At 38.9% G+C, this 26027-nt stretch overlaps 1 protein-coding gene across 1 annotated transcript in view; it reads right to left on the minus strand.

Moving 5' to 3' along the window:
* Positions 1 to 1317: 1317 nt before the first annotated feature.
* foxo6a (forkhead box O6 a) overlaps positions 1318 to 26027 on the minus strand; it is a 32198-nt gene continuing 7488 nt past the window's right edge. Inside the window, exon 2 of the mRNA XM_048152809.1 lies at positions 1318 to 5481. Within this exon, the coding sequence (XP_048008766.1) occupies positions 4081 to 5481 (1401 nt within the window). The 3' untranslated portion in view covers positions 1318 to 4080. The remainder of the gene's footprint in view (positions 5482 to 26027) is intronic.

Raw genomic sequence — 26027 nt, forward strand, 5'->3', positions numbered from 1 at the left:
ACTTTCCCAGAGGACGAACAGCCTGGGCATCTGGTACTAAGCGTATTCGCCTAGAGGTAAGACTCGCTGATACTAGACTGATAACACAGTAGCCTATATGTAGTGTTGTAGGTAGCAGTAAAACTGCAAACTTAGCAAAGTAACGTTAGATAGACAATTACATATAAGTTGCATATAAGTTGACTGTTATCAAAGTAAAGCCACTGTTCTGTAAAACTGAGTTAGTCTATTTATCTATTTATGCTAACGTTACCACAAAAGCCTGTATTGGTTGAGATGACTGCAGAGACCGATAAATTTGCGAGATGAACCACTGATGTAGTGCAGACTATAACAAAATATGTTAAGCTTAAAAATATAATTGACACCCACTTTTGATAAAATCTTTGATCTATGTCCGTGAGTAACCTCAAAGGCGCATATGTATGGGCGTGGTGAAAAAATGCGGAACTACCTGCTATTACTGGCTGTAGTTTTAAGCCTCTAGCCAAAAAGCCTCCGATGACGCAAAATGACGATTTTTGCGTCATCGGAGGCTTTTTTACAGAATAAAAATGCATAAATCTCTCATCTCGGGCTGATATGAAGGGGGAAAGCACGGTAATTCGAAAATACTAGTGGTATTCTACTAATACAAAGCTTAATGCTAAATCCTGAAGTAACCCTTTAAATGTCTACTTTTTTATTAGGGTGGATTTGAAACCACCTGAGGGTGTGTAAACGGTTACAGAATTGATATGTTTGGAGTAAATTTTAGGCAATTTAACATACGATGCCATTCTCACTTTTATGTTTAAATCATACAGTAAGTTGTGCTCTGCAGATATATTAATACACTGATGCTGCTTCAGTAAAGAAGCCAATAGGATGAATAAGCAGAAACTTCTTTCATATCAGTCTCTCAGCATCTCCCATTTTCCTGCATATTTTCCTACGAGTCTTTCTCTCCTTGCTAGAGAGGGACAGACAGCACTGAGTCAATTAAAAGCACACGTCTCTGGAAAAAAGGGAGGGACTGTAGTTCCCTGGTGAGAAGACAATATGGCTGTACTGAGAGACACACTCCCTCTGTGACTTCCTCAGACGGGAGTATGACAGCTGTGACCAAACTCCAGATAACAAGCCTTATTAGATGCTCAGCAGCCCACCCCCATCAGCACACACACACACACACACACACACACACACACACACACACACACACACACACACACACACACACACACACACACACACACACACACACACACACACTGCCTCTTCCACACCTATCAGAACAGATTCTATTTTTATACATATCAACATTTAAAATGTGTAAAATACCTCTTTACAGTAACACTATATAACTCATATGCGTCTACAAACCTTTACACATGAAGCCAGTGCATTTACTGTATTTAGTTCTTCTTTTCACATGTCAGTTTCACATGCTCTGACATACACATAAACACACATAACTCAGTGTTTCAGCGCTTCTATATTGCAAAATTAAAAGAAACGTATTCAGCCATATGAGAGCATTATCTTCTCATTTATTTATCAGTCATGAAATGAAACATTCTCTTAAAAAAGAAACAAGCAATGAAATCAATAAACACCTTTTAAAGTCTTAAAAACTATAATACAATATTCTCAATATATTGATTTTGTTTGTACAAAATAAGAATACCTTGACAAAAAATGATTCAATTTCAAACACAGAGAGCAACATAAAATATCAGGACACAGACACAAAGAACCAGAACGAGTTTCTTTGACACATCAGTTTCATAGACTGTTGTCATTTGTTCAGGAACCTCGTGGAAGAGTTTCCTTTTATCATTTTGTAATGCAGTGAGCTATTTAGAGAAGCTCTACAGTTATAAAGAGTCACCAGGATATGGTCTATGCTTATGGGTTTACAGTTACGAAGAGGAAAATATCAACTGACAACAACAAATTAAAAAAAAAAAAAAAAAAAACAGTATAAAAATTTCCTGCTGCCTCAACACCCGAACAGAAGACTGGTGTTTAGAGATGGAGAGATGGAGTTAGATACAAATTTTAATGAAATAAACAGACCTTTTGGTCTACTGGAAAATCAATGACCCCACTGATTTTCCACCTTAAGAAAACAAGAGTTTGGGATGGAGAATGAGGAGGAGTAATCATGGAAACCACACATACTCATGGCTATAATATGTAGCACCAATGAGGAACTGATCAGTAAAATTAAACCCTCAGATCAGAGAAACAACATGAACTCAGCAGTTCCTTTTGTTTCTGATAATCATACGTCTGATGATGACAATCACAAAATAATTCAGCATTTTTCTAGGATGTGTTTCCAGTTCCAAGCTTCCCTTGTGTCTTTTCTGAGAGAGAAATTATAAAAATATGGATTTTCTCGATATTGATAAAGTGCACAAGAGTTTTGATTGAAGAACAAAAGAATGTTGGGTAATTTACCTTAAATCAGGGGTTCTCAACTCTGGCCCTCGAGGTCCACTTTCTTGCAAAGTTTAGACCCAACCTTGATCAAAATTCCACTTTTAGACACACACTCGCAAACTTCCCTAAGCACTTTTCCTCAGGGGAATCCCTGCCGCCATTTTAAAGTGCGCTCAACTTCATCAAGTGGGCGAGGGAATTGTATTTGGGCAGACCCTTGAACCTGCAATTTTGCCCGAGGGAGCGAGTCTACTCAACATGTACACTTCAGGCAGATCCATAGACCACAATGCACCATGATTGTGAAGTCACAGCAGATCACACTTAATTTACTCTCACCCCACACAACTCTAATGTATGATAATGGAGTTATTTTGACTGCACAATACTAGTAGATACCTTTTATAGTTTATTGTACTGTTATCATTTTTTGTTTGTGTAATTTTTTTATATTTTCTCCAACAGCCCAAGCATACATACAGGCCTATAGAATTGATAAAAAAGGGGAAAAAACTGTAAATAATAAATCAGCTCCATTGTGGATTCCAAGGGTCCTATCATACACCCGGTGCAATGCGACGCTAGGTGCGACGGAAGTGTTTTTTGCTAGGTTCAGTCTGATGCAGTTAACATTTTCACGTCCAGTGACATGTTGTTTAAATAGCAAATGCACTCGCGCCCATCTGTTCACCCGTGGGTGTGCTGGTCTGAAAACGAGGTGTGTTCAGGTGCATTGTTGGCGTGTTGCTATTTTGAGGCAACTGAAAATGACTGCACCATTGAACAACAAAAACCCGGTCACAGGCGTTAGTAATATGCGCCTATATGCGGGTGCACAACGTACGTACACTCTGCTTGTTAAACACACAGGGACGCGCAGCAGCACACAAACATTTTTAAATGTTCTGATTGGTTTATTGCACGTTATGCCCAAAACACACCCATGACTCATTAAGAGATTAGATATACACCTTTTGGACCATACGCTTGGCGCACTGTCCATTTTGTCTGTCATTAAACTAGCAAAAGAGGATTCGGACATGACCTAAGTGCACCTGCGCTTCAGACCATGCATTTAGATTGTTAAAATAGGGCCCCAAGTGATCAAGGGATTAGGGCGTTCCATTTAAAGACATTCAGAGGTTCCACCAGTTGTGGGCACTTGTGCAATGTAAACAATGATGTACATCCAAATGAATGAGACGAAAGGAAATTAGCAAGGGAAGGGCATAAAAAAATTGGATTTAAATGCAGCCCTAGTAATCCTGAAGACCTTGATTAGCTTGTTGAGGTGTGTTTGATTAGGGTTGGAGCAAAACTCTGCAGGAGAGTGGTCCAGAGTTGAGATCCCTGCCTTAGATTGTCATCATGGTTCAGTCAGCGATACTAAAGGAGGTTCACTCACAGCAAACTGGAACACAGAGAAACTGTAAGGGACAGAGCAGTTTTCAATACAAAGACACACAACATAGACAGAAACAGACAACATAAATCCAAAGATGGACTTTCAAAGGAGAGCTTTCCCTCTTGATTTGATTTCAGTGTTAGCACAGTGTTTTTGCCCTGAATTGTGGTGGAGTGATGGGAGCCCACCGCTGGCTGGCATGTAGGTAGTTGTGTCTTAGGAAGTAAGGATTTTGTGGCGTTTATTCATCCAGACACCCAGCTCTGTTTGCTGTGGCTCTGCTGTGTGCCCGTAAATCCACATCCCATGCCCATTCCTTGTGCCAGTGAGGAATCAAAGTTGAAATCGATCTCTTCTCCAGAGTCCATAATGTCATGTAGAAGAATAGACTCCATGTCACAGTCCAGGCTGCTGTAGAATACATCCATATCCAGGTCCGGTGGCAGCCGCTCGTGTGGGTATAGCTGATCGGGGTGGTGGTAGTTGTAATAACCCGTCCCCGTCCCCTGAGGCTGACGGTACAGTCCATATGCCATACTGTGCTGATGTGAGTCGGTGTAAATATAGGCATGGGGTTGAGGGTATGGGGATGTAGTAAGGTGGCAGGTGTCCTGGGAGATTCCCTGCATGCCGGAAGGGTTGGTGGCTGCTGGGAGATGTGTGTTGACTGGGGGACTATATAGGTAAGGGGCTTTATGTATGTACGACTGCATGTGTCCATCATTGGGCTGAGAGTGGACCATTGCTGGCCGAAGGTCCTGGCTCAGGCTTTGAATGATGTTGTGGCTGTGAAATGGTTTGAACGAAGGGTCATTATTGTGACTGTGATGCAGACCTCTGGATCCTGCACCAACCATCATGGAGTGCACCTCATTCTCTTTCCCAAGTATCATGTCCTTGACAAGAAACTGGGATCCTATGGTCAGTAAACTCTGGAGGGTGCTTGTGCCTTTGTAGGCCTGCATACTACTGGAGTTCTCCTCAATAGTCTGCATGGAGGAATGGTGCTGAAGCATGCCCGCATCTGGCTGGCCATAAACTGTCTCGCAGATGGAGCCCTGGTCCTTCATGTCACTGGTGTAGTGGTAAGGAGTGTGTTTATGGCATGGGGATTGGTGCTGCTGGTAGGTGTTTGTTGCTCTGGGATCTGTAGGGCAGTGGGATGCAGGTGAGTGGACACTGGAGGGACTGGGGTAGAGGCGTGGAGATGCTGAGCAGGATATCCTCCCCTCTTCAGGTTCCCCCAGTTCCCCCTCTGCTAGGATGGGTGATAGGCGACCACTGAGAGTTGATGCTGAAGAGCTGCCGAGTGAATGGAGATCCGTCCAGGTTTCAAACTCCTCCCTAACCACCACCACCCCGCCTGTTCCAGACTTCCTAGTGGGACTGCAATGCTCCGGAGAGCTGCAGAACCCCATCAATGTCTCTGTACCTTTCTCTTCTTTCCCAGCTGCATTCTTACGGTTTACTTGTCCTTTCCTCTTCAAGCACTTGGTGCCGTTGTCCACTGAGACGGCTCTACGGCGGGGAGACTTTCCCGGCTTCCCTCCGTCAGGATTCAGCATCCACCAGGAGCTCTTGCCAGTTCCCTCATTCTGCACACGAATGAAACGTGTGTGCAGGGATAAATTGTGGCGGATGGAGTTCTAGAGAAAAAAAAGATGAGAGTTTTAGAATATAGATGCAACAGAAAAGTCTTATGTCTTGAGGCCAGGAGAGTGAGGTTTAACAGATGGCCTCTGTTACATTAACAAAAATTTATCTGAATCAGACAGACCACTCATTCATCAAAATAGTCAGTAAAGCAGTATCAAGATACTTGTGTAATTCTCTGCAAGCGTGTGAAAAAAATGAGCCGTTCAGATTTTGCTCCCCTAGTGACGTAGGAAGGGGATCTTATTATAATATTACTGCCCCTTAATCTGCACGTTTCCACCCACAGTGCCGCCATTTCGCTTGCAAAAATGGTGTACCAGTACTAACACCATGGCAAAAGTCCAAGCAAAGCATGCTAACTGTTCTGTCGTTGGCTGCACAGACGAGCACTGAACACTATTTAGAGTCTCGTTAGCTTGGAAAGCTTCTAAGTTGACCTTGGCAAGCTCGATTGCTAAAAAAGGAGCGTTTCTGTCTGAGTGATATTTTGCAAAAAATATTACCCCATTCACAGCATTTGATAGCAATCATAAACGTTAGACTGGTGTGTATGACTCTGTTTGGTAAACAGGTACACTATGTATAGTGGGTGTCCACACGGGTTTTACACAAAAGTTTAACGTGACGGCACATGCTAGTGGATGAGTTGAATCAACTCCACAGAAACTACATAAATTTATCCACTAACCATTCAGAAACGTCTAAAAGTTGTAACTTCTTCCTGAGTCTCTCCATCAGTGTCGACTCCAGTTTGAACAATGTAAGGCTGAACACCGTTACTGACAATCCTCATTTTGGCTGCGTGAGATTCTCCAGCTTTGTTGTTGTTGAGCTGTTAAAGCAGCAGCAGCTCATTTGCATTTTAAGGGACACACACAAAAACGGCGTGTTTTTGCTCACACCCAAATAGGGTCAAATTTGACAAGCTGTAATAAATGATCTGTGGGGGATTTTGAGCTGAAACTTCACAGACACATTCTGGGGACACCAGAGACTGATATTACATCTTGTGAAAGGGGAATAATATGTATTCTTTAAGTGTAATAGTAGTAAACTTTGACTTTACTGTGAACTATACTACAAGTGAACTTATAATGTTAGTTTACTAGTTATATCTAGCCCATGAAAGTAAATTTTGAAGTATTCTCTTGGCAAACTACTAGTTTAATAGTTTTTATACTTGTAAGGTTTTTTAAGTGAACTTAACATCATACTTTTAGTTCAGTATTTTTTTGCACGTTAAGGGCCAGATTTACTAAACAGGGCAAATTAGAGTGAGACCACAATCCTATAAATTTTGGGTTTGAAAGAGAAACTCCTACAAATGCATATGCAAATAAGGTCAGCCACAAAAATACCAGTGTTCATGCCTTTTCATTGCTAATTTTTCACTGCGTGTCTTTAGTAAATCCTGACAGTATAGGTTTTTAACGACAAACAAGGGTTTGCGCTGGCGCATGCTTTAGCTACTTGGCAATAAATGCTTTAAGAATCCATACAACTGAAGCAGCGGACGACTATTATTCTGTTGCGGTGAACTGAGGAACAGCTGATGATGACACAGTTTGATCTTCGGTTGAGCAATCAGCAGATTCTCATTTTTCTAATTTCAATATTAAATAAATAATAAAAAAAGAACATTTTTAAGAGTGCGAGTAACAGCATAGGTTTAATGGACTTTCCTGTCTTGTCAGTAGAATTTTGTTGAGTATATCTTTGATAAGTACATAAAAAGTAGAGAAAATTGACAAGTTGGCCATAGAAATGTGCACTGTGTGCTGTAATAGGGTGGATGTGGACTATTTTCTGGCTCATAACTTCTGGCATTGAGCTCTTTCCAGCCTGAGAGAAGAAATTTGTCTTTTTAAGCTCACATCTCCTAGTCTCAAAAATTCATTCATTTCTTTTGACCTCCAGAGACAAATCTCATTGACAAGGCCTACACAGATTATATTCTTAAGCACTCTCAGATAAACAGATTGTCCCACCCCAAACTCATGCAATTCAATGAACCGATATTATTTGTCGAGACACTCAAACACACAGAGCATTGTTTTCACAGTATTTACACTATTCAAGGGAATTCATCTATGAATGGTATAAACATCAACGTTGTTAAAAGCCAAGCTTGTCTACTAGAGTAAGACCAAAGTGTGACATCTGTGTTAAAAGAAAAGAGAAGAAAAGTTATCTGCACAGGAAAGGTCATTGGAAAGTCATTAAAGCAGAGCTTCCGTTCGTGATTGACCTGTAGGTGGTTTGCGAAATTAAATTAAAACGATCTAGATGTAACACATTAATCTGCTTTTACAGACAGAAATGAAATGGAAATGTATTATTCTTTATATTTATTGAAAGGTTAGAGCATAATCTCTGAATGGTTGTTTCAAGTGAAGAATTAGGTCTCAGAGGTTCATCTGACACAAAAGGTTTCTTAAGGTAACAATACAAGGAGAGTATCCATGGAAACATGAGGAAAAAAAGAGAGCGTTCATCTGTGGAGGTTTTCAGAGGGACAAACAGGGATCCTTATTATGAAGACTGGAGGCAAGAGCTCCAGCTCACTATGGCAATCTACTTAACACAGTAAAACAGCGCAAATTTCCAATAATTGCTAATTTTCACTGATATCCCAAATAATTCTCCTGGGTTTTACATATAATTCAAGGCTAATCCTCCTTATTACTAAAACGGGTAAAAAAAACCTCACTGCCATGGCAAAGATTGCAGTTATTAGAGGTGCACTATTTTCTGACAATGTGTTAGATAATTAATAGTGGTCAACAGATCGCTCAATAACGAGTTATACCGAATGTTCATTTAGACATCATGGGTGCAGCCCAGAGGTAAATCTGAGTGCCTCTCCAAGGCATTTTCTGTCTTGTACACTTTCTCCCGCCTCACCATTTCTCTGTCCGGTAGGGAAGAGCTGCTGGCTAAGCTAACTGGCATTGACACCGTGTCTGCTCCTGTTAGACAAGAGACGAGAGGCTGTGTCAAAAGCTATACAGTCAACATGTCCACTTTCTGCAGCTCAACTAAAACACTTCCAGGGACTTTTAATTAACCACAGACTCCAGTCAGCTCATTGTACGCCCTCACAGCACAAATGAACAAAAAACTTCCTCTTTTGCAAAGAAAAATGTTACATTTCAGAGCTCATTAATGACTTAAATGTTTTTGTTTTGTTTTTTTCTACTGGTCTTCCATGGCACAGCTTCTCACCAGAGTTTAAAACCTTTAAATATGGTTAGACAAGTTTCGAGACAAGCAGGTTTAAGACTTACAGAAACATACTCGTGCTCTGGATCAGGTTAATTTAGTTCAGGTAAACATCCAGAGGTATTCAGGACATGCGTGCCATTCTGATGATGATCCAGAGGACATGACAGCACAGATTAAGCACAATATCTTAATTATGAAGCATTAATATTAAATACAGTAATGTTTATTGGTTACTCTTTATTTCGATTTAGTTCACTTTAGATATTCTACTGACTATAAGTAACTTTTCAACTACATGTAAACTATCTCTCATTAGAGTATTAGTTGGGTTAGGGTGAGTAGAGTACTGTAAGTTGACGTAGTTGCAAAGTTACTTATGTTACTTTATTTATTAAGCACAATTTAAACAGCAGTCCGTTGAACAAAGAGGCTGTACATTTTACGAACCACATATGAAGAGAATCACAACCATAAAAGACACAACAATAAAACCACAAATAACATAAAATAAGTATCTGCTTCTCAAATTTGAGATCATGGTCAATAAAAACTCCTAGGTTCTGCACTAATGGCTTGCAAATTGGGGCTAAACTGCCCCGATCAGAAAAAAATGTTTACATCTGGTGGTCCAAACCACAAAACTTTAAAAAGTTTAACGACATCCGTAGTTTGGTTTCAGGTGTACAATTCAATAAAGACTCTTCTTGTTTCTTGTTGTGCTTCTGCAGAGGGAAATACACCTGTAACTGTGCAGAAGTGAAAAGAGCTTCCATGCTTACGAAAAACTGACCCTAGGGGCAACATATACAAAGAAAACAAAATCGGGCCCAGAATGGACCCCTGTGGAACCCAGCGAAACAACCAGACAGATTGTGAATAATCTTGACCAACATTAACAGAAAAAGTTCTGTTTGTAAGCAAGGACTTAAACCATGCGAGCGCAGTACCATGGATTCCCACCAACTTTTCAAGTAGTGAAAGTAAAGTCTAATGATCAGTGGTATTGAATGCTGTGCCGAGGTCCAGTAAAACAAGGACTGCTGAAGACCGCGAGTCGACCACAGTCAATAAGTTGTTTAAAACCTTGATCAAAGCTGACTCAGTCAGTAGCGTGTTTACCACTACGCAAAGCACACTTCTGCACATTTCTCCCGAGGGGGACCCCACGGTGGTGTAGTCTACGTGATATGCAGGTATATGCCGTATACCCACTAGGAAAGGTCAAGGATTTGCACATACCCGCTTTAAAAAGCGTGAGGATACGGATTTGGCGCTCTATAATGTGCCGTGACAGATCGTTACACCTCAAAGATACAGTTCAACTTATCAAAATCCATATCATGTCTCGTGAAATCGCGCTCAATCATTGTTTCATACGCAGAAAGACGGTAATAAAAACGCTGAACAAACATATTCATCATGACCATAAACCGTTAGTCAGCTAGAAAAATTAACTCTACAGAGGAGCATTCAGCTTAATATATGCTCCATATTACATATTATATTTTTGGTAACACTTTACAATAACAGTACATGAATAACCATGAATTAATACCTAAATTAATAGGTACTTCAACATGAACTCATGATTAGTTAAGATATGAACTAATCATGAACTAATGAAGAGTGATCCTTAACTACTACAGGAGTCATAAGGATTCATGCATGAAAACAGCAGCCTTAACTATGCATTAATACATGTTTGATAATTAATGCATTAATTAACATTTAGGGGTAAACTAAATAAATCAGCCTCCATAAGAGTAAACAAGAAGTACTCTGAATTTGAATTAAACGTGATTTAATACTGTCATAATTTACACTGTAATATCATAATCTGCCATCTGCAGCTTTGTGACAAATAATTGCAATGGCACATGATTATTTAGCCATTAATTACATAGATCTGTCTAATCAAATGTGGAAAATAGATTAACTACCGCTAATAAATTTTATTTGATCTAAACTGTTTTCTGATTTTTACAGTTCATTTATATTTAGTCATAGCTAAATAGTCATAGTTTATTCCCGGAACTAAAGTATGTAGGGTTTGTTTCTGGTGGGACACTCATTAGTGGCGCACGCTAGGTGTTCTCTTGGCGCGTTTGTTGTGTTGCTGGCATTTTAAACTAATAAATGTTGACTGCTTTGGTAAGCCGAATTAATAATTAAAGACATATTTACATGTATGTTTTATTGGGATTTTCAGGAGGTTATGTGCAGTTATTAACTGTATTTGTATTTTTGTTGTTTAAATGTATATGCTTTGATTAGCATTAGCTTGTGGACGCGTGCTATTTTACATGCAAATGTGCCTTATGTGTGTCTTTACAGGTATGTTTATGGCTTGCTTTCAAGTCCATATATGTTTAATTATATAAATAAAAATAAAATACAAATACTTTTTATTTTAGTTTTTTTGTACCGGGGTGTAAAGGAATAAGGATGGCACTCTATAGTGTTTATTCATATATTAGTTAATGATGTGTGATATGTGCATCATGTCATGACTTTACTTGAGGGGCACAATCATAATTAACTCATAATTAACTAACCATATACTAACATCAACTAATAGCTTAATAATGCATAATTATGTCATGACTTTACTTGAGGGGGCACAATCATAATTAACTCATTATTAACTAACCATATACTAACATCAACTAATGGTTTGTTAATGTATACTTACGTCATGACTTTACTTGAGGGGGCACAATCATCATTAATTCACTGTTAACTACTTACCAAATTTAGCTCATGATTATCATTAACTTACTATCAAATACACATGTACTAACACAACTATATAAGTATTCAGCCCAGTTAAGTGATGTTGTGTGACTTTTCAAAAAGTCAGAGAATGGAGGTACAGTATGATCACGGCCTGCGTCTGGATGGAGAGTGAACTTCTGAATCTGATCCCAGCAAACGCTCCCTGACCTTAGTTCATGTTTCCTGTTTGGTTATTTTTTTGGGAACCGATTCCTCAGGAACTGATGTAAGTCACAGTAGTTTAGTTTGATAGGAAAGAATATCACAAAACAGATTAAGACCTTTTAAGATAAATAGTGTATTTAGTATTTTATATGTTTGATAGGGAGGGTCAGTGAAAATAATTACAAACTAATCCTGTGCCTTTCAGTAATGTTTATAATGAAGCTGCTGATGTCAGTAGTTTAAATTATGACAATAATAAATTGTTTACATTTATTTCAAAGTCCAAATATGTATTATTCCTTCTTATAGAGACTGTTTGATTTAGTTTACCCTAAATGTTAATTAATGCATTCATTATCAAACATGTATGAACGCATAGTTAAGGCTTCTGTTTTCATGCATGAATCCTTAAGGATCACTCTTCATTAGTTCATATCTTAACTAATCTTGAGTTCATGTTGAAGTAACTATTAACTCAGGTAGTTCATGGTTATTCATGTACTGTTATTGTAAAGTGTTACCATTTTTTTTAATGTTCTTTAATATATAATGCATGTTTGAATAAATCCACCATTTAAATGTTTATATTTCAAAAAACAAATTGGAGTAGAAATCATTTTAACCCTCTATGGTACGGTGTTGCCTCCAGGCAACATGGTCTATTTTAGTTTGTTTTTAATAAAATAAAGCACAAATTGATTGATCAAGCATATCTCAGGACAGAATAACTCAAATACTAATCAATAAAAGTGCAAAAAAGACCAAAACATGACCAACAGGGGTCCATTCTGTGTCCTGTTTCAGCACATGTGCACATATCACATAACTCCATATTTTCTCCATTGAAAAGTGTTTTTTCACTTGTTTGTAACCATTTAATCACCCACAAAAAATATGAGTCACCTTCACTGGCAAGTAAAGAAGTATTTTTAAGTAATTTACATTATATATCATCAAAAGTTTTAGAGAAAATTACAAAAAACTGTGTGTTGCCTCAAGGCAACATCGTACCATAATGGAATCGCATAAGGCCAATAGGTTTCAATACAAATGTATTATTTTTGTAAGGAAAAGAGTTAGAATTATCTAAATATGTTGGCATTTTCACATGATTTTGTAATGTACTTATAAGAATACTAATTCACATACTATATCTGCATATATTATGATCTGCACATTTTCTATAGCACTTCAGAAACGTATAAAACACAGGTAACACTGGCAGCTGATGAGGGTGAGTATGAGGAGTTAATGATGGGTCATACTGTAATGAGGAAGATTAAATCATAGTGACAATCCGTCAGGGAGATGCTGAGGGTGAGAGAGAAGATGGAGATGAGGATGAAGATGGATATGATAATTTAATATAATAACATAAAGATATGATGGTTTGGTAATACTTGCGTTCCACTATGGTACAATGTTGCCTGAGGGCAACAGCTGGATATAAAATGTTACTTTTTATTAAATATGAAACTTTTAATACATTAAAAACTAGATAAATTTGTTTAAGTGTCTAGTTAAAGAAATGAATGTTTTCAATAAATATATTTCTTTTTTCTACATGAAAATGCCAAATGTTTAAATTTTTCCATTGTGGTACAATGTTGCCTCGAGGCAACAAACTTATAAAAATTAAATACATTTAAAAATTATGAAAATGTTTATTGATATTGTTAAAGTGTCCAATTTTAAGCAGGAAAAACAACACAAATAATTTTTTCCTCATTGATATCATATTGCGTACCATAGAGGGTTAAAGTTAGAAGGCTTACCAACTTTATTATTATAAAAATTTCCTTAAGTGTAATTTAAGTTTGTATACAAATCAGTTCATTTAAACCTTCAATATTAATGTAGTACCAACTGATTTCCATGTATATTTTACAGCATTTGATTTTTTTTCTTGAGAAAATTTGCCATGTACTGTACCTGATATACAGTATATCCAAAATAACTAATACTGAATCGAATTGCGAGCTTGTGAATTAAAATGCATAACTATGATGACAGACTGGCAGGAAGTTATGCAAAACAGGGTGATATTGTGATGTACTGATTCCATTATTGTTAATAATAGTTGCAACTCTAAAAAATGTGCATTGAAAATTGATAAACCCCCCGGCCCCCGATAACCTAAACACGCCACTGGACTATAGTACTATAAGCCCTGAAACCTGACTGAAAGATTTCAACATTTCATTTTGAAGCAAGAAGGTCTGTAACTGATTCAAAGTGACCTACTCTATAATTTTTTTTAAAGATTTGTTTTTGCCGTTTTTGCCTTTATTGTGACAGGACAGTAAGTTGACAGGAAGCGAAGTTGGGTGGGGGTGGGGGGAGAATTGAAAAGGTCCAAGAATCGGGACTCAAACTCGGGACACCCGAAGCGCATATGTTGGCACGCTGCCCATGACTGTGTTGACTCCCTGACAGATACAACAGCTGGATCCAGATGTGATTTTTTTTTTTTTTTTTTTTCAAAAGAGGCTGCACAATAGCATGTTTAAAATGATGAGGGACTACTTAAAAAGTTTATTATAGATAAAATGCTGGGGCCAAGAGCATCAAAAGCTTGCTTGACTAATCTAGCTGGATAATATCCAGAGAACAGTCTGTTGAGGAGCATCAAAATAAAGTGTTAACAGATATTAAGACAGTCTAGTTATGTCTTAAGTGGACTATCGAAATAAAGTGTTACCTGTTTACTTTTCCTCACGAATCTTAAATCGAACATTTTCCCATCTCATACACCATGGATCGGCAAAAAGGTTTGCTTTTGTTTCTTTTCTGTTTTTTGCAAAGGGTTGTTTTCTATATAATTTCTGTAATATATACATATTTAGTAAATCTCACTTTATCACAAATGTACAAGAAAAATGCTTAATCTTAAAAATCTTAAAAATCTTTGCAAATGTAGACTGGTTTAAAACAAACTTTTTCTTAACATCCGTTTCCATGCTAAATCCTGGATTCGGTATTCACTGTGCATGCATAAACTGAACTAACTTCACACCACGTATCCTATAACTGCAAGTAAGCAGTATTTTCTCTATTGAGCTCAGAGGGTTAACATCAAGGTAAGTTCTTTCTGGAATTCTCCCTCTTTAATGAAGGTTTGTTGCTGGGAGAAACATGAGCTGAACCCTTGAGCAAGACATGTAAGCACCAAGTGTGCCGCACACGTCCTGAAAAGAGCCAAAGCATTTCAAAGAGCCAAACTACAAAAATCCAATTACACTTCAAATAATTTTATTCCAAAGATGTTTTTTGTCATTTTAGGTAGTTATTAAATGTATGCTCAAGTGTTGGTTTTTCCAGTAAGTTTGGTTTTAGTTAGTAGCTGTGCTAGCGAATGAGTCTGCGGGAGCGAGAGTGTGGGCGGGACCTTGATACCGCTGCTCCACCTCATGATCACTACCGCCCAGACTCAGGCTCCGAACGCCGTCATCGGCACAAGATGACAACAGGCATTTCTTCTACTACAACGGCTTCGTTTTACTACACTGGAAGGAAGTGGAGCCACATCGTTCATCTTTTTTAAAGTCTATGGTAGGTTACTCTAGGGCACAGAGTTTAGATTCCAAACCTAATCAAACATACTTTCAGGATTCTGAATTACTAAAACTTGTTGGTTCAAAGTGCTAAATAACATTGACTGGGTTGCTATTGAGAAATCTGACATCTTTGGATTTCCTGCTTTCTCACTGCGTTAAGTAGATTGCCATAGTGAGGACAGCTGGAGCTCTTGCCTCCAGTCTTGTTTGTGCTTAATTGCTGAAGGATCTCTCTTTCTTTGCTCCAGGGAATGTGTTCCATAGGGCCAGATACTTACAAGCACCACCATGAGACCCCGTACCATCCTGACACCATTTGCCACCCATCTGTCTGCTCCAGCCACACCCATCGTGCTGATCCCTTGATGCTGGCAATTCTCTAAACCATTCCAGAAACCCCTGTGACTCAATGTTAAGTTAATGTACCTACAATAACAACTCTTGCACTTACTTTAAAGAGTCTAAGCTGTGAACTTCACATACTTTAGTTGATCCTGATAAGCGCTCCTTACTCTTTTTCCATGAGGGGGTTTGGCTTCACAACAACTTTGTTTCCAGGTGTGACCGACACACATGTCTCCCAGAAATCCTGGAGAATTCAACTAATCAGATGATGATTGAAACTCCTGAAGTGTTTCCCATTTTGTGTGCCATAAGCATCAGACGGGGGATAAACATGATAGTTTATGTGAGATAGGGTGTTTTCACACATGTAGTTCGGTTCTTCTTTTGGCCCTTTTGGTTGGGACCAAAAAGGAAAATTATACATTTAACCCTGGTTGCTTAGTACCTAAAATGGTGCACATTAGTAGCCCAGTGACAGCTTACCTTCTGTCTGAGAATATTGTTATAACAGAGCTATAAGAAGTGTGCTGCCATGATAGGCATAATAAACAAGTGTGGTTAAGACTGTGTACCACAGACACACAAAACAGCCACATAAAACCTACAAACCTCGTAAAATCCTTTTTTTGAATGGCATGGAGCCACAATAATATCAGCAGACGTATGTGAATTGCACTCATAGGGATGAAGGAGGTGGTGGGTGATTCTTGGCTGCTGTGTGTTAATTGCCGTGAGCCGGCTGTGTTTCCCGCAGGAGCTGTGGGTGTGGGTGCTAGTCAGCGTGGGTGAGGTAGTTATAAATAGTGTCACCAGATTAGCCGAGCATCTGAGAAGCAGACAGGAGATCGGAAAATCCGGAATCCTGTGCCAGTTTGACTCCTGGGATCCCCCTGTCCACAGTCCGGCTCAAAACACAACACGTCACAATCACGTCAGCAGGAAATCTCATCCACTTCACAGAAGGATATGAGACAAATGCGCAGCACTTTTCATCTTTGCATAATCTCATTCACAGAAATAAGAATCTCATTTCCTTTATTGTCAAGGTCAGAGCCCATCTCTAATCTCAATGAACTATTTCATTCAATCAAAATCATTAAAAAATGCAGAATCCTCATCATGATACTGTATGCCAATGCAAAAGCTCTTGGAAGTTGTATATGTGCATGTTGACATGATTCATGAACATTTAGTGCTCAAAATTCATGTCCCCTAGATTCAAGTTCAATAAACCATCAAAATATGAGGACAATATTTTATATATATTTTTAAATATTTTAAATATGAGGAAAGAACAAAACACTAAACTTGGCTAAGGGATTTATCTGACAAAATCATTTGAGAATTTATTGTCTGTTTATTGTGTCTATTCAAACATACAAAACTGCATGTGTATATTTTACACATCAATACCTACAAATATGAATGAGGTGTGCCTGTCCATTTGGACATTGCCAGCTCTCATTTTAAAGCCAGCCATCCCATAAATAAATAAAGCTCGGACACTTAAGGCCACATTCAGACTGCCTCAGTCATGCTTTAATAACACACACATTACACACATGCAAGCTTGGCACAGTGGGCACACTGCTAAGCGACCAGTTGCTAAGGAGACCCATGGGAAAGGGAGGGATCTTGTTGCCATAGCAGCCTTTTTTCCTCCCAGCCAGTCTCCCATCCCCGTGGAAGTGGCATGGGTGAGTTTAAGGGGGAGGGGCCGGGATTCACTCACGCATGATGGGAGAAATCAAAGGATACAGGTTGCTTGACTCGACTGATATAAAAACTTGACTAATAATACTAATGACTTATCCAATTAACCTGTTGTCCTGGTTTACATGCAAACCAATAACCTTTTAATGCAAGTACACAGGACTTTATTAAAGGGGACCTATAACGCCCCTTTCACAAGATGTAATATCAGTCTCTGGTGTCCCCAGAATGTGTCTGTGAAGTTTCAGCTCAAAATCCCCCACAGATCATTTATTATAGCTTGTCAAATTTGCCCTTATTTGGGTGTGAGCAAAAACATGCTTTTTGTGTGTGTCCCTTTAAATGCAAATGAGCTGCTGCTCCTGCCCCCTTTCCAGAAGAGGGCGGAGCTTTAACAGCTCAACAACAACAAAGCTGGAGAATCTCACGCAGCCAAAATGACGAAAGTGTTCAGCCTTACATTGTTCAAACCGGAGTCGACACTGATGGAGAGACTCAGGAAGAAGTTACAACTTTTAGACGTTTCTGAATGGTTAGTGGATAAATTGATGTAGTTGCTGTGGAGTTGATTCAACTCATCCACTAGCATGTGCCGTCATGTTCATCTTTTGTGTTGAATTGACCCTCGTTTGTGAAGCAGTCCGGCGTAAAATGACGGCATGACAACAACACTCTACTACAACAACTCTTCCTCTTCTCTAAAGCAGCCCAACATGGCCCCGCCCCCTTTGTTGTGTGTTCTCGGGGGCGGGGTTTATGTAAATTTTAGAGTTTGTGATGTCACTAACCCAGAAAACGGGTAGGGACTACAACAAGCTTCTTCGTTGTAGTCCCTACCAGCCCTTTGCTGTAGTCCTTAAAAAGCGATTTCTGTAAAAGAAAATATCTCTCTTTGCATTGAACTTTGAGCGTCGTAACTTTGCAGATGTTGTTTATGATCAAACAGCAACATTACATACTAACTAAAGTTAAAGAAGTCAAATCATAATCGACCACCCCTTTAATAAATCAGATTATTCAGACTGTCCTCCAAAAAACCCCCGACCCTATAGGTCATTTTTCAAGCACCTTATTACAACCTATATTTACGCTTTAAAGTCATGCGCCCTCTAGCTGGCGTAAAAATAATGACAGTGTCGTGTTACGTCTGTCATCATGAAGTGATGTATGACTGTCATTACCAATCAAAATGCATGTTCATTTAAATGCAATGTGTGGACTTTTTACACCATTTCTCCTATTTCCATTTAGCAAAACTCTTTTTTTTATTATTAACGACTACACCCACCCCACCCCTAAACCTACCCTTAGTGATTTATAATGCATACACACTTTATGAGCACATGCGTTCCCTGGGATCGAACCCACGATCGTATGATCACATGATTGTATATGAGCTATGCGAAACCCGAAATATGACACAGATAAAAGGGTAAAATGCATTAAAACGAAAGTGTCCTGTTGTCAAAAGGGGCGCAACTTTAGTAAACGCTCATATGGGTTGTATTTCAGGGAAGCGACAAACGATCTATATGGGCGTATTGGCTGGAGAACATGTTGGATTATTCCAGGTGTTATGTTGAGTGTTCTGACATGCAGCGGGAAACTTGCAGATTCATACAGTATATCATCCTCTCATGCACTTAAAGATGTGGCATTTTGAATGAACCGCTTGTACTTCAGCTGCACGAGATGAGACACATTTTTATAATTTCTTGGATAAAGAAACATTTAGAATTTGTGATATATTTCCTCAAAATGTTCGCTCTGTCTGGATGCACTTCAATCCACAGTAAAGATGATTTCCTTGCACACTTCAATACGCCACAGAACACAGTTTACATGTTGGACTTAATTGGGGTCAAATCTGTTTATGACTTTACTCTGACAGTGAGCAAAACACTAGCTCTCAATTAATGAACTAGTGATCATAAAGTATTTCAAGGCACCATAGGCTTGGAGAATCACAGTGCTAAAACCAAAATATGAACATTGTTTTAGAGCTGCTGCCTATGAAATACATTGTAAATCAGTCACTCATGAGATTCATTTCAGTTAGGATGCTGCCTTAGAAGGTCTTCTGAAATGAGGAGGCAGGCAGAGGCTCCTGCATAAGGAAGATCATGGGGAACAATTCTCACTTTTAACTAGTTGCTTATTAGCTTGCATATTGGCTGTTTATTAGTATTTATAAAGCACTTATTAATGCCTTATTCTGCATGATCATATTCTACATCCCATAATTCTACCCCATACTTAAATGAACCACTATCTTGCTAACTATTAATAAGCAGTAAATTAGGAGTTTATTGAGGGAAAAGTTGTAGTTAATAGTGAATATGTGTTCCCTATACTGAAGTGTTACCAAACATCATAGTCTATCAACAAGCAACAACTAATGTCATGTTTATAGGTTATTGTATGTATTTTTTGTTCATTTCACAGGCTGTTGAATGCTTGATTCTGATTGGTTGGCAAATGTTCTGAGGTGTGCAATTATTTTCCCGTAAACGCACAGCTCTGAAATAGTTCCATGTTTGTCGACTGCATTACAGTTCACAGAATGATGTGTTCAATGTAACCTGAGAGAGTTTTAGAAATAATGTGAATCCATTGCATTCAAAAGCAAAACCACACCATAAGGAATCAGCAGCATATTTCAGAAAAACACTGTCCTGTAAACTCTCCACAACACCGCATGAATAAACCTATAGGTTATGAGAACGGTACATTGACTGAGAACAGGAATACTGTGATATTTGGTCATTCTGGACATGCCTGTGAAATCTGCTTTCATCTGAAATCTATGGAAGCTCGTTTCTGCCACGGAATGAAAAATCTTGAGAGTTTATATCTCTTATATCTCACAATTGCGAGAAATAAAGTCAGAATTGTGAGATAAAAAGATGCAGTTTCCTCTATTATTGTTTACTCTGCGTCAGAAACAAGCTTCTATACATATCTGATACTTTTCCAGAGTAGAAATAAAAATCAAAAGAATATGAAGAGTAAGGAGAAGATGTTAGTGGAAGGAGAGCTGGGAAATTACAGACGACCATCCCCCTCACCAACTGCAGCTCTTCCCGAAACAAAAAAGCCCCCAATTAAGTCGCTTCGAGTTGGAGTCTGATAGTAAATGAGTGAGGAAGGGGGAGTAGAGAGTAATGGCAGAAGCTTTCAGAGATGGAGAAGAGGAACAAATGAGATGCATTCATCTCTGGGATCCTGGACACGAGACGCTGAAATATTAATGTGCACTTCGGCTCAGACTGCTGAGTCCAGCGTCTGCGGTAAAAGCTCTCAGATCCAGCGTGAACGGCTGATGCGTGTCTGGAGGAGGTCTGGGCAGCGCGTGGAGATGCAGGTTGAGACCTTTTATGAAGTCTCTTGAAGAGTAACACACACTAACATCTACAGCACATTAGTCTGACACTCACTGCACATCATCTTTCAGAAACGTTTTCCAGGCAAAACCAAAGAAGTTAGAGGAAAATATGCTTAGAATTCCCTTCCATCCAAAAGTAATACGTTTTGCAGAGGGCATATTTTTCTGCAAATAATTAAGATTCATTTTTGCAATCTTCTGACTTGTAATTAAAACTCTGCAGGTGGTGTGTCCTGTGAATACTGACTCCAATGTGACTGAACTAGTGGATTCTTCTGTGACGTCCTCAATGTGAAGATTTGACTTTGTCTTGAAATTTGTCTTATTTTTAATTAATTAGGCTTCGACATCTCTTCTCTTCTCTGATGATGAGGGTGGGGCAACCTGTCACTCACATGATAGCAAACCACAACCATCCAATCAATTCCCCACAGACAATCAAGCCCCGCCCTACATTTGTTCTTGTTTGTGAAGCATTTCACTCAGATATATACGACACAATAGAGAAGAACAGACCTGCACAACTTCACTTTCATGATGACTTAAACTTAACTTTGGACCCTATAGTCCCTCAAAATAAAAATAATGCAAGTGAGTAAAGGTAATTATTGAAGAATCATTTCAAATGTTTTCTATTTGAATGGTTATTAAGTAGTTTTTATTCATTTTAACGTTCTACTGCATCTGTCTTTGTGATATAGCTTTTAAATACCAAAAGACTGCATTTGATTTATCGCTTAATTTTTAAAATTATTATCTTTACTCAGTTTAATCACTGAATTAAAAGTAGCATCTTTGGAGGGTTTGGGCTTCTCAAATAATGTTAGAAAATAACAGTTACACATTTTTCACATTTACGTACCTCGAGAAAGAGCATTTCATCATTTATTCCAAATGTTCTGAATGAAACATGTATTTATTGGACAGAAACTAGTGAAAGATGGCATGGGAATCATGTGTTTCCTGGAGTCCTTTTCCATCTCTTTCCCCTCTCTCTTTCTCTTGTCTCACACAAATAAAGAAAAAAGCCACCCTGGCCACGAACTCTGACCTTTAATGCAGGTTGACTGCCACAGTAAAGCCGCAACTGTCAACCGAGCCAGCAGCAGCTTCCTTCAGACGAGGAGAGAGAGTGAATCACCACTGAATCACTGGCAGAAGAGATGTACCAAGCTGAATGACTATGAATTTCTTTAAGGAAGAAAGGAGATAATCTGATAAGATATATGACTCAGATTTGAGAATCATTGTTTTAAAGTAATAGTTCACCCCAAAACTTAATCTCTTTTACTTCATGTCATGGTTTCTTAACTCCCTGAGGTCTGAAAACGCGCCGGCGCGTTTTGCAGGATTTTTTTCACATTGCAGCAAAACAGACTTAAAATACTCCGTCATTTCTTGTCATAGAGACATAAGTAATATATCAATTGAAACTATAGAATATCTTCTTTTATTTGTGTACACTCAGAGTAAAAACACAATGTTGTGCTTTTTGTAAAATAAAGAAAACTAACATGATGCGTGATCTCTCCTCTCCCTCTGAACGAAGTCCAATCTGATAGATCTCAGAAAATGAACTGTAACTTATGAATACTAATGACAAAAAAAATGACACTTACGTCTAAAGAAACGTTGAAATGTCAGGTTTTTAATCGTGCAAGTCAAATCGAAAACAAACATTCTGTGTTTATGTAATCTGTATGAAAAGAGAGCCATGTCAGAAGTCTGTGATTCAGCTCATTATCTGCTAATGCGGCCATGCCCACGGAGCCAGCGCTATTCAGACGCAAATTCAGAGGCAATACATGCATTCATCGTCTCAATCGTGTATTTATTGTCTTGAAAAGTGTTTATTTGGATGTTAAAGCCATGGTTAGCGATCTCTAGAAGACATGCCGTTAGTTCCTAGTTCCTTTTCTTCTTTATATTATGAATTTGTGGACTAAAGGTGTACAGAGAGCGCCCTCCGGCTGCAAGTATGAATTAAAAACACAGTATCCAGCGTTCATAGTGAAGACAATAAATATTATTTCTCAGAATAGAAAATTGACATAAACATATAAGGATCCATCAATATTTCTCCAAATGTGCATGCTTTTAAGCTAAAAGCCTATATGAAATGCCATAGAGGTAACATAATTGTTCAGACACTTTGCATCACAGAAATACATTTTATTTTAAAGAATATAATAGAATACCATTATTATAAATTGTAATAATATTTCACAGTATTGCTGTTTATGATGAGCTGAGACATTATTACAGAGGTTTTTTTCACAGCCTACCTGACTGAAAGACCTCATTAATATGCAAGTCATTTCAGGTCATTATTATGTGATTCTTTTGTCTTCTCAGGTGAGAATCACCCATTATACATGAGGATTCACGCCTCCACGCATACTGTGTTTCTTGACAAAAAGTGACTTACAAAAACTAAATCAATATATTGTTTTATATGAAGGAGTAGGCAGCATAATTTTTACATAATTCTGAAGCAAAAACTCTAGTCTACAACCTCCAATACCCAGAAGTCTTGTGAACACAGATTTAATATACTTTTTTTGGCCTTATTTCAGTGACTTAAGTTTTTGTTTTTTCAATAACCACACATAAACATTATTCCTTCAAAAACACAAACATGTACATACATGTTCCTCACATATTATTGTAGCCTAGTTTGTGCTGAATACAGTGTAATGACACTTTTGTCATGTATATGTTTATGAACAACTGAAAAAAGCACAAATGTCAGGGCATGTCAAAACTTCTCCAGGCCCCAAATCAGCCTCAGACTCCAGAGGGTTAACAGAATCTTCAAAAACGATCCATTTGTCACGTAACGTATATAAACTCTCACGGCCAGGAAGACTTCGAGGAGACAGGCTTTAATAACAAATACTCAGGAAACAGGCTCAACTCAGGAGGTACACACATATACACAGACGCTAACATTAATGAGAACAGACGAAGACTGAAGGAGAACTCAGGGACTGATGCTGCGTTCCAGGCAGGTTTTTGAGCCCGTAAGTCACGACTTTTGTACGCCAAACTGCGTAAAAGTGTAAACACACCAGCATGGCGGACCGTACGGGGCTTACGCTCACTAACAATTATTTCTATCGCCAAAGGTACTTACTCCTTGCTTATTTGAGGGAAACAAAGGAGGAAAACGGCGCATAAGGCAAGAGAAGCTGTTATACCTTTTATTTTACCGTGCACTTGCATAAACACCGCAACCGTAGGGGCTGCCATTGTTGTTTCGCGGGCTATGTGACATCAGAACGTCAGTTTGACTGCTGTTCCAGTGCACTTTCACGGGTAGAAGGATGGAAAAACACGGGTTATGGGTTGCCTGGAACGCGGCATAAATACATGGAGCTTAATGAGTAATTTAACAGGGCACAGGTGAATGACGTAACTAATTAAACAGACTGGGGAACACAGGACTGATCCAAAAACCAAAAAAGAAGACACACATCAGACATATAACAGTCTCCATGGGAATGCATTGTTAAAACTGGGTAAAAAGAGTGAATTAATTCATTAAACAGAAATGTTTTGAACATTGCTAAAACTTAAAACGCGTGCAGGGTTAAGCTGTGCTGTAGTCGACTGCCACAACAACTGCAATAAACTGAAGAAATCCCTGGAAAGTATGTGTTTTGGGCAAATCGGAAAAGAGCGTCCTCATATGCCGCCTTGAATTTTACGTATTTTACAAGAGAAAACGAAGCATGGCATGCAAAATACTCCCCATTAAAGGTATATGTGCACTCTTATCATCTTGAGTACAAAACCCCCCGAACTTCATCTGTATGTAGGATATGAGACTGACTGACTCAGGGAAAAGGCAGAACCTTGAATGTGCAGATGAAGAAGAACAGCAGAGAAGATCTGGAAAAAAGAGATTAAGAGAGCAGATGAAAGATGAAACAGAGTTGCGTAACCGCAGAGATGAAGAGCGTGCGGGTCTGTCTGCGGCTCCCAGCGCCGAGTTTACATGGATGGAATAGCAAACATCCAGCCTTCAGACTGACCTACTTTCACCAAACCACACACACTTCCACTCAGGATGGCCAGATCTGAGCCGTGTGAACCTCAATTACCCCTGCCGGTCCTCTCTACTGCTGTGGTGTCATTCCTGCGGCTTTGACAGTTTGTGCTTCATATCGAGTGCTTGGTTTATTCAACGCTTGCCTGATTGACTTTAGATGTTGCCTTGTGGATTCAGAAGTGCTCCCGAAAGTCACAGAGATTTTAATCCCACATCTATGTCAATTTCCACTTAGGATAATAGAGCCAGCACTCGTCTGCATACAGTGCCAGAGCTCTAGTCTTAAAGGGACAAGAAGTCCACCAGTCCAGGCTTTACAAAAGAGTGACTCGGACACGTTCACATGGACTTCACAGAAATACTCAATGCCGCATCTGGCTCTTTTGTTCCAAATGTGTGGCATGTGTGTGATGTGTGAGTCTTTATCAGCACCGCTTCAGTCATAATGAGTGTGGACCCGCGATAACCCCGGCAGTCTGTCAGCCTCTCCCAGACATCCATCAGCACAGACGGCTCATAACCCCGCAGCACACTGCCATGATACTGACTCTAAATCTGTGGGCAGTTCACTGCGCTGTCCAACACCGCCACAGCTCTCGCTCTCACACACACGGCATACTGTGAATATCAACAGCAATAACTGCAGCAGCACAGACGCATTTACAAGTCTGCTGAAACCATCAACTCTTTGGGTTTGGTTGGAGACATTTGCTTCCACAATGTCTGTGGAAGAGAAATATACCACCCCGTTAAAAATGTTATTTTTATAGAAAAATAAAAAATGTTAATTGGTTAACTGTAAGTTGCATTACCATATATGATATCTGCCATTAAAAAGGATGAATTACATATAATTTGACAAAAAAGACATTCACAGAAGCCCTGTGTGATACATCTCATATGATTATATTCTGTTATCAGTACTGTGCATTAACCCTGTGCATCATCTATGTACAAGTATTTGACCTGTTTTATGACCTCTCTGATTCATCATGTGGCTTTCTGTTGTTCCTCTTGTATTATTATAGTGGATATCAGTAGAGTATAGGGTAAAAAGCAGAATTTGGTAGTTTATAATCCATTATGCACAGAGGCTTTAAGTAAAGTGTTACTTGTTTTGCTTCTGAAAGGTACATAAAGATTTGAATGTGCAGTTTCATGTGTGTAGAGCTCATGCTTTCATTGAGAGACTGAGCAGAACAGACTGTCTGCAATTAAGATGAAATCTTCTGCCTGCTTGATAATAATCCACATCTGAATTATTAACAGGAGCTGTTCCCTGAGGAGTCCATCAGCGCGCACACACACACACACACA

This window comes from Megalobrama amblycephala, linkage group LG13 (genome assembly GCF_018812025.1).
Source record: "Megalobrama amblycephala isolate DHTTF-2021 linkage group LG13, ASM1881202v1, whole genome shotgun sequence".
Taxonomy (NCBI): Eukaryota; Metazoa; Chordata; class Actinopteri; order Cypriniformes; family Xenocyprididae; genus Megalobrama; species Megalobrama amblycephala.